Source organism: Myripristis murdjan, chromosome 20 (assembly GCF_902150065.1).
Source record: "Myripristis murdjan chromosome 20, fMyrMur1.1, whole genome shotgun sequence".
NCBI lineage: Eukaryota > Metazoa > Chordata > Actinopteri > Holocentriformes > Holocentridae > Myripristis > Myripristis murdjan.
The window spans coordinates 28,316,008-28,329,099 of NC_043999.1; the positions used below are offsets into that span (position 1 = coordinate 28,316,008).

The following is a 13,092-nucleotide window of genomic DNA, read 5'->3' on the forward strand; positions in this document are numbered from 1 at the left end:
GATTCAAGGTTTATTCGTCACATTGAGTGAGTGAGTATCAGACAACAGGGGATAGTAAGGTGCTGAGCTGTCTGACACTGCATGCAGGTGGTGTTGTGGACTGATATACAGAGTTTGTGTTATGAGTTCAGAATCCGTGTGGCCTGGGGAAAGAAGCTCCTTCTCAGCCTCTCAGTCCGGGCTTTGATGGAGCGAAGCCGCTTGCCTGAGGGCAGCCACTCGAACAGTCTGTGGTTGGGATCTACATATGTGTCTTGTACTTTGGTCTCAGAGTTAATAACTCCAGATATTGAACTCCTGCATTTTGAGTGCATTTTTGTAAAAGTAACTCTGCATGCTAATAAGTATATAACTATCGACCTCCATTTGCACCTGCTGAATCTATAAATCATATGATCTCTACCATTAATTCTGATTAATGGAAGATATGATATTGCTTTAGCGACCATGCAATTGTGTATTGTATATGGAAAATCAAACTGCCTAATGACATAATTTCAATTAATTGGGAAAGGTATCAATTAATACCATGGGCTCTAGTTTCACAGACTGGGTGAGGCGGGGGCGCAGCACAGCTGCGCTTCGCCAACTGGGTGTGGCCAGGTGGATTTTGCAAGTTTGGCACGCCGTGCGCGGTGGCACAAGTACTCCACCGTCCCTCCTACCGGCGGAAGGGAGGAGAGAAGGCATGGAGTGGGTTTGACACAGCCGATTCACTTTAAACCAATCAAATGAGCCCCTGTCCTCGCCATTAAAATGCGCTACGCGAAGGCGTAATGAACGTTTACACAATTGACATGGAGGTCTACTGCCGCAGGCGGAATGGAGCTGGTGTAGTGGAAGTTTGGATGACCGGCACGCAGTACGCACATGTCACCAAAACCTCACAGGCAGGCTTCCGGAATGTCAGGCACATTAACAATGCAATAAATACCCACAAAAAACACTATTCAATGCTACTATCTCAATCAGCACACAAATTTATCTCCATATCGACTGTCTCGTCACATCTGATGTCAGATCAAAGGAGATTGGCACCGTTTGTGCTGACTGTGAGGTTTTGGTGACGTGTGCGCACTGCGTGCCAGTCAGCCAAAGTTCCACTACACTGGCTCCGCTCCGCCTTGCACTGAAAGTAGACGTGGTTTCAGATGGCGAGCTTTGAGCGCACCTCGGCGAAGCCTTTTGGCACGAAACTGTCACTGCGCCAAGCTGAATCTGTCAGCACCTCCCCCTGCTGCAACGCCACTCCATTCTCAGCGCACCTCAGTCTGCCTCTGTGCGTGCCTCGGGTTGTGCTGGTCCAAGCCAGCTCTGCGCGGGGTTCGCCTCACTGTGCCACCCTGCGCTGCGCCAGGAAACTAGAGCCCTATATGTCCAAGATGCGTGGGATTTTTTACATTCCGAACTGAGTACAATTATTGATAAACATGCTCCTCTGAAAACTACTAAGGTAAAAGGCAGACACCTTCCCTGGATAAGTGCTGACTTAATTAGTCTTTTCAGGCAGAGAGATGGTGCATGGGCCACATTTCGTAAATCTAAGAACCCTGCTGATTGGGAAGAACACAGGAGGCTACGAAATCTAAGTAAAACTATGACAAGAAATGCCAAATCAAATTATTACAAAGAATCTCTTTCTGAGAACTTTAAAAATCCCAAACAATTCTGGTCTAAGATCAAAACATTAACTAATGCATCTAACAAATCTGTACCTAAACAAATTAAAGTTAATAATAAAATATTACAAGAACCACTTAATGGCCCAAGCCTTTAATGAGCATTTCTTATCAGTTTCATCCATAGTGCCTGAATCCTCCATCTGTATTAACTCACAGCATATTAACACCCGGTCTACTAACTCAATTTTCCTTTAGGAATATTACACCTGTTGAGGTACAGAATACTATAAATGATCTTAAAATGAGCAGTGGTCCTGGGTTGGATGGCATTGAATCCAGATTTTTAAAACTAGCAGCTCATGTACTTATGTATCCTCTATGTGATCTATTCAATATGTCCCTGTCCACCTATGAATTGCCCACAATCTGGAAATGCTCACGCATCACTCCCTTACATAAAGGAGGCAGTATACTAGATCTTAGCAACTACAGACCAATCTCCAACCTTCTGCTCAGTCGCTAAACTGTTTGAAAAATTATATTTATAACCAATTGTCAGTTACTTAAATGAAAACAATATTCTATCACCCTCTGTCTGGCTTTCGTGCAAATCATTCTACAACTACTGCACTGCTAAAACTTACCAATGATATTCTCACTGCTTAAAATACCTCTAAACTAACTAGTGCAATTTTTATTGAAGTAACAAAGGCGTTTGATTTGGTTGATCATTACATACTTCTCGATAAACTCTATGCTATTTGCCTCTCGCACACTGCTTTATTTTGGTTCAACTAATACCTTCAAAATAGGAAACTGTGTTGTTATTAATGGAGTTAAATCTGATATTTTAACTCAGCAGTTTGGTGTGCCTCAGGGATCAACGCTTGGTCCACTTCTCTTTTCCATTTTATTAACGATCTTCCCCTTATTTGTAAGTGTTTTGTTCAGCTTTATGCTGATGATACGGTTATATATACAGTACAGGCCAAAAGTTTGGACACACCTTCTCATTCAATGCGTTTTCTTTATTTTCATGACTATTTACATTGTAGATTCTCACTGAAGGAATCAAAACTATGAATGAACACATGTGGAGTTATGTACTTAACAAAAAAAAGGTGAAATAACTGAGAACATGTTTTATATTCTAGTTTCTTCAAAATAGCCACCCTTTGCTCTGATTACTGCTTTGCACACTCTTGGCATTCTCTCGATGAGCTTCAAGAGGTAGTCACCTGAAATGGTTTTCACTTCACAGGTGTGCCTTATCAGGGTTAATTAGTGGAATTTCTTGCTTTATCAATGGGGTTGGGACCATCAGTTGTGTTGTGCAGAAGTCAGGTTGGTACACAGCCGACAGCCCTATTGGACAACTGTTAAAATTCATATTATGGCAAGAACCAATCAGCTAACTAAAGAAAAACGAGTGGCCATCATTACTTTAAGAAATGAAGGTCAGTCAGTCTGGAAAATTGCAAAAACTTTAAATGTGTCCCCAAGTGGAGTCGCAAAAACCATCAAGCGCTACAATGAAACTGGCACACATGAGGACCGACCCAGGAAAGGAAGACCAAGAGTCACCTCTGCTTCTGAGGACAAGTTCATCCGAGTCACCAGCCTCAGAAATCGCAAGTTAACAGCAGCTCAGATCAGAGAGCAGATAAATGCCACACAGAGTTCTAGCAGCAGACCCATCTCTAGAACAACTGTTAAGAGGAGACTGCACCAATCAGGCCTTCATGGTCAAATAGCTCCTAGGAAACCACTGCTAAGGAGAGGCAACAAGCAGAAGAGATTTGTTTGGGCCAAGAAACACAAGGAATGGACATTAGACCAGTGGAAATCTGTGCTTTGGTCTGATGAGTCCAAATTTGAGATTTTTGGTTCCAACCGCCGTGTCTTTGTGAAACGCAGAAAAGGTGAACGGGTGGATTCCACATGCCTGGTTCCCACTGTGAAGCATGGAGGAGGAGGTGTGATGGTGTGGGGGTGTTTTGCTGGTGACAGTGTTGGGGATTTATTCAAAATTGAAGGCACACTGAACCAGCATGGCTACCACAGCATCCTGCAGCGACATGCCATCCCATCCGGTTTGCGTTTAGTTGGACCATCATTTATTTTTCAACAGGACAATGACCCCAAACACACCTCCAGGCTGTGTAAGGGCTATTTGACCAAGAAGGAGAGTGATGGAGTGCTGCGGCAGATGACCTGGCCTCCACAGTCACCGGACCTGAACCCAATCGAGATGGTTTGGGGTGAGCTGGACCGCAGAGTGAAGGCAAAGGGGCCAACAAGTGCTAAACACCTCTGGGAACTCCTTCAAGACTGTTGGAAAACCATTTCAGGTGACTACCTCTTGAAGCTCATCGAGAGAATGCCAAGATTGTGCAAAGCAGTAATCAGAGCAAAAGGGTGGCTATTTTGAAGAAACTAGAATATAAAACATGTTTTCAGTTATTTCACCTTTTTTTGTTAAGTACATAACTCCACATGTGTTCATTCATAGTTTTGATTCCTTCAGTTAGAATCTACAATGTAAATAGTCATGAAAATAAAGAAAACGCATTGAATGAGAAGGTGTGTCCAAACTTTTGGCCTGTACTGTATATATACATATACACACACACACACACACACACATATATATATATATATATATATATATATATATATATGTGTGTGTGTGTGTGTGTGTGTGTGTGTATATATATATATATTTTTTTTTTTCTTTAGTGCTATTTTTGATGTGTTTCCACTGTTTTTCCACCCGCTCTGTTTCGCTGACTGAAAGGGTTGTGTTCAATGGCGTAACATATCAGCGTATTATCAACTTTCATGCACTTTATTACACTTAAAGTGTAATAAAGCCTTAACATTTATCTATGGTATTGGTGAGCTTTGTAGGACGTTTTCGTGTTTTTTTTGTTGAGAAATAAAAACTTTAACACAGTGACAGGGAGGGAAGCTACATGTGCGGCAGCGATAGTAGTGTCCATAGCAATGATAGAAACCTGAAAGAGACTTCGTAATAAATAGCAAACTAAAGATTGTATACATTCACTCAAAGAAGATTATGAGAATCAAATGCACGTTTCTCGCTAGAAATGTTATCAAAGCGCATTTCAATGCATAAACTTTATTAAAATATTGTATTTTCCACTGAGAATAAAAGGAATGTCCCCCGTTTTTCTTAAGGCTCTCGCTTTGGAGCTCGAGCAGTCGCGCTGATCGCTCGTGCTGCTGGAAATTCGTAGGAATATGCACGAAAACTTGCATAACTTTTCGTATGATGTCATATGAACCACTTCATGAGATTACGTTGACTCATCACTTGAGACATACTGTACAGTGTTTCTTTTTTAGTACCTAATGACTCATTGTCCACATCAAAAAAAGCTTTTGGGCTCTAGTTTCGCAGACCAGGCGAGGCGGGGGCGTAGCGCAGATGCGCTTCGCCAACTGGGTGTGGCCAGGCGGATTTTCCAAGTTTGGCACGCCGTTCTCGGTGGCGCAAGTACTCCGCCGTCCCTCCTACCGGCGGAGGGGAGGAGAGAAGGCGTGGAGTGGGTTTGACACAGCCGATTCACATTTCACCAATCAAATGAGCCCCTGTCCTTGCCTTTAAAATGCGCTGCGTGAAGGCGTAATGAAAGTTTACACAGCTGACATGGAGGTCTACTGCCACAGGCGGAGCGGAGCCCAGGAGACAGGCGCGGAGCGGAGACCGGCGAGCAGTGCGGACACGTCACCAAAACCTCACCGGCAGGCTTCCAGAATGTCAGACACATGAACAATGCAATAAATACCGACAAAAAAACACTATTCAATGCTACGATCACAATCAGCACATACATACACTACTCACAAAAAGTTAGGGATATTCAGCTTTTGGGTGAAATTTCAAGATGAACCTAAAATGCATTCTAACCTTTACAGGTGAACTTAATGTGACCTTCTGTAATCTTTTGAATGCACATGTCCAACTGTTCAATGTTTCAGTACTTTTTGCACAAGTTGCTGTTCTCTAACAAGGAGTTTAACAGCAAAATTCACATCAGGTGTTTGATGCTCCAGCTCATCGAGGTCGCATCATTAGGGAACGGCTGCTGGAGACTGGGGTACCTCAAACGGAGTGGCCTGCACTTTCTCAGACCTGAATCCCATAGAAAACCTATGGGATCAGCTGAGTCGCCGTGTAGAGGCTCGGAGCTCTGTACCCCAGAACCTCAATGTCCTGAGGGCCGCCCTTCAAGAAGAGTGGGATGCCATGCCTCAGCAGACAATAAGTCGACTTGTGAACAGTATGAGATGTCGTTGTCAAGCTGTAATTGATGCTCAAGGGCACATGACAAGTTATTGACACTGACATTTTTTGTTGTGGTATACCCACCACTGTTGTTGGCTTTTGTTTCAAGAAATTGTTTGAGATGAGGAAATCACCAGTGTATGCTTCTACTTAAATGCCCTACTTTCATGATATAATATTACTGTAGCGTGAACTTTTTATATTTTCCATAAATTTCACCCAAAAGCCAAATATCCCTAACTTTTTGTGAGTAGTGTATATCTCCATATCAACTGTCCCGTCACAACTGATGTCAGATCAAAGGAGATTGGCACCATTTGTGCTGATTGTGAGGTTTTGGTGATGTGCGCCAGGCAGCCAAACTTCGACTGCGCCGGCTCCGCTGCGCCTTGCGCTGAAAGTAGACGTGGTTTCAGATGGCAAGCTTTTGGCGCACCTCGGCGAAGCCTTTTGGCACGAAACTGTCACTGCGCCAAGCTGAATCTGTCGGCACCTCCCCCCGCTGCGCCGCCACTCCCATCTCGGTGCACCTCCGCCTGCGAAACTTTGAAACTGTCCGCCTCTCCCGTTTCGCCGGTCGAAACTAGCTCTGCGCGGGGTTCGCCTCACTGCGCCACCCCGCACTGCGCCGGGAAACTAGAGCCCTTTATGTTTAAAGCACCTTCTGACTGAAATAATTTACCCGCAAATATTCGCTCTATTTTATCCCTCAGACTGTTTAAACATGCTTTGGCAAGTCATCTGCATACCAATTGTACATGTAGACTTTAACACCCATCCAATTGTACTTCATATTTCTTCCCTTTCACTGACATTTTACTGTTACTGTTATATTTTACAATAACGCCGGGATATCTCTACAATGATCATTATTCTGTTGTTTAATATGTTGTAATTGTAGGCTCTGTGTTTTGTTTTTGCTTGTTTTTGGTTCTTTTTAAGTTTATGTCATGATTTATTTACAGCTTTGTTTGTCAAATTTGCTTGTGTATAATGCCCTTTTCTTTGTGCTGTGTTTAGGACCCCCTCGAAAGCGAGATGGTTCATCTCAAGGGGTTATCCTAATAAAAAAAAAAAAAAAAAAATTGCGTGCATTTGCTTGACTGTGTACGGCAGCATTTGAGATTCCTCATTATTGTTGTTTTGGATGTGGTTGCCTATAATCCTCCCCACTATAAGCCCCCTTCCCCCCTCTCTCCTCCCCCCTCCCTTCTTCAATTGACTCATACATTGCGCAAACTGGCTGGGATGTCAGCTCAATCTATTTCTGTTCTTTCGTCTCTTCCAGAAAATCCTTCCCATCTCAGCACGCCACCCTAGCATCCTTTGCAGCAGTCTATGTTTCGGTGAGTAAAAAGCCTAATAACAGCACAAAAAAGACTTTGTAAAAGAATTTATAAAATAAATAAATAAATTATTAAAGCAATTACATGACAATTAATCTTAAAAATGCAGAAAAATACAAAAAATTTAAAATATTAACAAATAAAAAATAAAATGATAAAATTGGTTTCAGGGGTTTCAGGGGTCAGTCAAATTTAATTGTTGTCTTCCTTTATCTTCATGGTATTTCACACCATTAATGCTCCTCATTTGGTCAAACTTTTTGCGCAATATGTTCAATGTCAGAATCAGCATGAAAAATACTTTATTGATCCCTGAGGGGAAATTAGGTCAGTTGCAGTTGCTCAATAAATAAATAAATAAATAAATAAATAAATAATAAGAAAATAGGAAGAAATATGAAATATAAAAATATGTGCCTTACAAATTTTAAAAAGTGCGTTATGTATAAGTTATATCAAAAGTATGTGCAGTATGTGCATTAAGTCTCAATATGTGCATTAATCCTGCAAAATGTTACAACAAAAAATACAGCAATAAGAAACTGAGCATATGTTAAAAAAAAAAAAAAAAAAAAAAAAGTATACACCATATATACACATCGATATTGCACTGTTGAATTGTTGTCAGGCCCTACAGGTATAAATAATTGCACAGTTAACTGGTTAAATCAACAGTTTAAATAGTGTAAGTTATGCAGTCCTATAACTCTGACTATCTGACCCTCCACAGGAGGCGTTCAAAAGTCTGATGGCCACAGGAAGGAGTGACTTCCTGTGGTGCTCTGTGGTGCATCTCAGTGGAATCAGTCTTGAATGCACTCTTCTGCTTGACCAGTGTGTCATGGAGTGGGTGGGAGACATTGTCCAAGATGCCTTGTAGTTTGGACAGCATCCTCCTCTCTGACACCACTGCCAGAGAGTCCAGCTCCACCGCCCACAACATTGCGGATCAGTTTGTTGAGTCTGTTGGCATCTGCTGGGGCAGCAACCTGAAACCTGCTAAACTGCCAACTTTTTCCAGATGAAAGAAACATTCAGGGCTTAAATGTCCAGGACTAACAATGCCACTAGGTGCATCCCAGCCATACAATTCACTTGAATATTCACAATATTCAAAAAGATGCAATATAAACATGCTACAATCAAACAGAGAAACAATCTGCCAGGGATAGGCAAAATGCTGACAGCTACCAAAAAATGACCCGTAGGTGCCTACTGAATGGATGGCACCGACCACACAGCCCACAGTGAGGTGCAGTCCACAACAGGGATTGGCTGGCAAGTCAATCTATGCTATTAAAATGTCACTGTGATGGAAGATGCTGACTCATGCTCTCTGGAAAACAGCCAATAATTACTCAAAATTAAGACAGCAAGCTCTATAGAGGATGATATGTCTCTCAGGCTGAAGCCCACAATGTGTTTTTACCCATCTAAATGCCAAATACTGACCAGGACGGTAGAAGGGGAAACTGTGGCTTGATGGCACACTTTGCTTTCACTTTGATATCTAAGAGTAGACTAATTTCACAGTTTCACACTGATTTCAACATCAATAGAAATCTCTCAGCTGTTAGCCGGCTCAGTTCTAAGTTAACAGTGGCTTTATACAAGTAGGGTTTCTAGAAAAATCTATTACCCTCAAAAGACATTCCAAGACAATGTGTCATCTTCTCCTGTATACAGAGTAGGTTGACTCGTACAAGGGGGATGATTGGCACTATGTTTTTCAAATGATAAAATGCAGATATATAATAAATAAATAAACAAGGAGGTTAGATCTACAACGGGCCAGCAGCCACCTCTGGGTTTGGCTGCGACCCAAGGCATGATCGCCCCTTAATAATTAAAATTAAAATCAAATCAAATCAAGTCAAACAGAATTAATCGAAACTTAAACAAAGAGAGGAGGGGGGCAAGAAAGGAAAAAAAAAAAAAACACCAAACTTTCATTGCAGTCTTGTCTGTCTCTCGCTGGCGTTCCTGGTCAGGCTGCTTTGGGCCAGGTGGGGGGGCCCCCCTGCTCGCCCCCTGGTGCCCTGGTCTGGCCCCACCCCCCCTCTCATTACAATATAGGTTATCAACTACAGTTATAATGATTGCTTTGGTAACTGCCATTATCATGACATATTATATTATACATTCTGCTGTTATATCATAGTGGATTATAGCATTATGTTATATGATTTGATATTTTGTTATCTTGTTGTGTATTATATACCGGGAGTTACATTACTTTACTTTGTACTACTGTGCCACACTGGAGCAGTTTAAATTTTATTCTATTATTTACGCCAGGGGTGTCAAACTGGTGCCATGGAGGGCCGAGAGGCTGCAGGTTTTCATTCCAACCGAGAACTCCACCAGGTGATTTCACTGATTAGTTCATTCTCTCTGCTTGGAGGTGGGGTAATCAGTGAAATCACCTGGTGGACTTTTGGGTTGGAATGAAAACCTGCAGCCTCTCGGCCCTCCATGGCACCAGTTTGACACCCCTGATTTACGCTATATGGTATTACAGGTGTTTGTTATTATTATTCAGTTATTTACTTGCTTTTTCTTTTGCCTTTTTTCTTTTTTCCCTCTTTCTTTTCTCTTTTACCAAATTTATATTTTCTCTGTATTCATTTGCTTTGTTCCACACACACGCACACACACACACACACACACACACACACATGCATACTGTAACTTTATGTTGTTTTCCCGTCGTTGTTTGCATTGTATGTCCACTATTTGTCCACTGTGTGCATTTATCTTTTATGTCACCTGCCTGTTGTCTATCAATGTCACTAATTAAAAAAAACACGTATGCACAGTCAATGTCAATAAAGAAAATTCACTGAAACGTTAAAAATGAAATAAATAAATAAATAAATAAATAAACTCATTTTTTTTAAATTAATTAATTAATTTAAAAAACACTGAAATTCTATACCTTTTTTTTTTAATGCCTCTGCGGTGCTGACAGCCGTGACTGGAGGCTTTATGTTTTTGGGTTGTTTGTCTGTCCCACTCCCCTGAATTTGATAACTTGGACTCAAGGATGAACTGATTAGAATTAAGTGAAATTAGAATTAATTTTTATCATAGTCCATAGCTTCAAAAATGCAAATATTGTTTGTTTTTGTTCTTCTGTAGTTTCTAGCCATTTCTTTGCCTGTAAATAGGTTGAATGGGTAGTCAGCTCTCAGTTCCAGTCAGCCCACCAAAGAACAGTGCTGACCAGCCCCATATACCACTGTAGGTAGCTACTACATGGAGTAGCCTAGCAACCCAGAGTCAACCTTGAGTTAAGCATATCCCTTCTTATTTCAAAAATGTTAACAGGCCAGATATTCTTAACCAAATTAAACCAAATAAAGAATTTATTCAGACATGTAAAAAACACACACACTCGCGTCAAGGTATTATGTATGACCAGGGGCACCTTTATGCTGTAGATATCATAAGACAGTGCCTAATAGTGTGGCTTTTATAATCACTGTGCCAACCAATTCCTCTAGCCAGCTAGTCCTAGTCTCCCTTACTGTGTCATCAGTCTCCGATTCTATGGAATCTAAAGCACCATGAAAAAGAAAACCATAAATGTGTGTGTGTGTGTGTGTGTTTCCACAGATGTACTTTAACAGCACACTTACAGACTCGTCCAAGCTGCTCAAGCCCCTGCTGGTCTTCTCCTTCATCATCTGTGCCATCATCTGCGGTCTGACCAGAATCATTCAGTACAAGAACCACGCCATTGATGTCTACCTGGGCTTCCTGCTGGGAGGGGCCATCGCTGTCTACCTGGTAGGAGCCAGCTCCATCTACTCCAGCTTTAAGTGACAGACCTGTTAAAACCTGTTAAAACGAATGCTTATTTTGGTTGGCCTTGTAAACCTTTGAAACCCAGGAGTCCGTGGGTGGGCTTTATTTTTGATATATTATTACATTCTCTTATCAATATTCAATTTATTTCTTTTTAGTTTTAATTTATGGTGGGTAATGTTATGGTATTGTTTTTGCAATTCAATTTTAAGTACATATTTATTTCTTTTACTAATTTTCTGTTAATTTTTTGTAGCTGATTTTCTAGGCTTTTTTTTTCTATTTTTGTTTATTTTAATTTCTTGCTAGTTCTCAGGTCCTTTCTTACTAATTTTCTTAACACCATTTTCCATGTTTTTTTTTGTTTTGTTTTGTTTTGTTTTTTCCAGATATCAAGTAAATTTGCTCAGGTTTCAAATCCATTCCTTTCATTCATAACACGGGAGAAAGGAGGCGTTTTTTATTGAAAAAAAACAAACAAACATACACAGGCCTTCATCATCAAATTGCACCCAGAAGACCTTAAAAATGTCAGTGATGTACATGTGTACTGTGTGTACCATATGTGTACTGTATCACTGTATTATGAGTAAGCACCAGATAACTACTGGAGTTTCTTACGCATTAACCACTGGCAAAAAAAAACCAAAAAAAAAACCTTGAACATATGTTTAAAATTGCAGTATAATTAAAAATAAACTGCAAATTCCAAAATTTGCAGTTTCCAAAATTCCCAAATTTGCGAGTGTTGTCTGAAGTGCAACAACACTCGCAACAAACACAGAGAAAACATGACATAAGTGAAGGGGGAATGTTACTGACAGCAAGCTAACTTTTGTGATTTCTTCTTTTCTCAAGACGTTTTACAGCATCAACAAATTAAAACAAACAGTTAGCAAACATCTAAAATTTGCTGTTGTTGTAGCATTGCCTAATGATGTGGTCAGTTTAGCTGCTATGATTGATTGATTGATTGATTGATTGAACACTGACCAACGCTTTTAGCCCATATTTGGGACAAGCACTGCCTGCTTTAAATCATGTCTGAAAGAGTCATGACCAGACCCCACTGAATTTCAGACTGATTCATAGGATCTGGAAAACAAGCTGATTCACCTCATGACTGTTTTCCATTAATGCCAAAATCCATCTGATTCAGACCAAGAAAAATGATTTATCATTTGGTAGTTTATTTATTATTCTATTCATCCATCTGTTACAAGCAATATCTTATATAGCAATATCTGATATTACAAATCAAATTCTGACAAAATGTGGGTATATTATGCATCATATTCTGAAAGCATTTTCAAGAATTTTCAACTACAGGTTAAAAACACAAAGTAGAGATGTTTTATTGAGCATTCCAAAGGAGCTCTGTATCATTCAGGGAGGACAACATACATTATTCTTCTGAGGCTGTTCTCATTTGGTTCCTTTTCTAAATTCTAATCATTAGCCCAAACTGAAAGGTACATAATTACTGGGACAATGTCCAGCAATTTGTGTACATCATCCACCAGTAACAGAAATAAAATAGAAATTAATTTATGTTAAGTTTGGATTGTAAAAAGTTTAATGATTTGAGAGGAATGATAAGGGGGTGTGGCGCAGTGATACTGAGTTCACTGTGCTTCCCTTGGTTAAGTTTGAACACAGAACTTGAATAGAGCAGAATGGTCATGGAGCTATTTGATGATTTTGATGATACAGAACAAAATTGCAGTCGTGGTTAGTTGCTACAGTGACAATGCATGTCATAAAGTAAGTCCCACTAGCTTGCTATAAGCAGTAACTAACATTAATAGTTACCACCAATTGGTCAAACAACGCTCAATTCCTCTCAAGCAGCACGACAACTGAGAAAACATACAAGTCGCCTCTTGTTAGATCAGTAAAATAGCCACAATTCTTTGCATTGGCAACGATACGCATAAAATGGCCGATAGAGATGAAAGGACCCAGCAGAGTATATAGTGTATAGAGTTGATTTTGTATTTTG

At 40.5% G+C, this 13,092-nt stretch overlaps 1 protein-coding gene across 1 annotated transcript in view; it reads left to right on the forward strand.

Moving 5' to 3' along the window:
* The window catches only part of plppr4b (phospholipid phosphatase related 4b), a 78,233-nt gene that overhangs the window by 59,636 nt on the left and 5,505 nt on the right, over positions 1 to 13,092 (forward strand). Inside the window, exons 5-6 of the mRNA XM_030079753.1 lie at positions 7,223 to 7,280; positions 10,899 to 11,072. Coding sequence (XP_029935613.1) covers positions 7,223 to 7,280; positions 10,899 to 11,072 — 232 coding nt within the window. The remainder of the gene's footprint in view (positions 1 to 7,222; positions 7,281 to 10,898; positions 11,073 to 13,092) is intronic.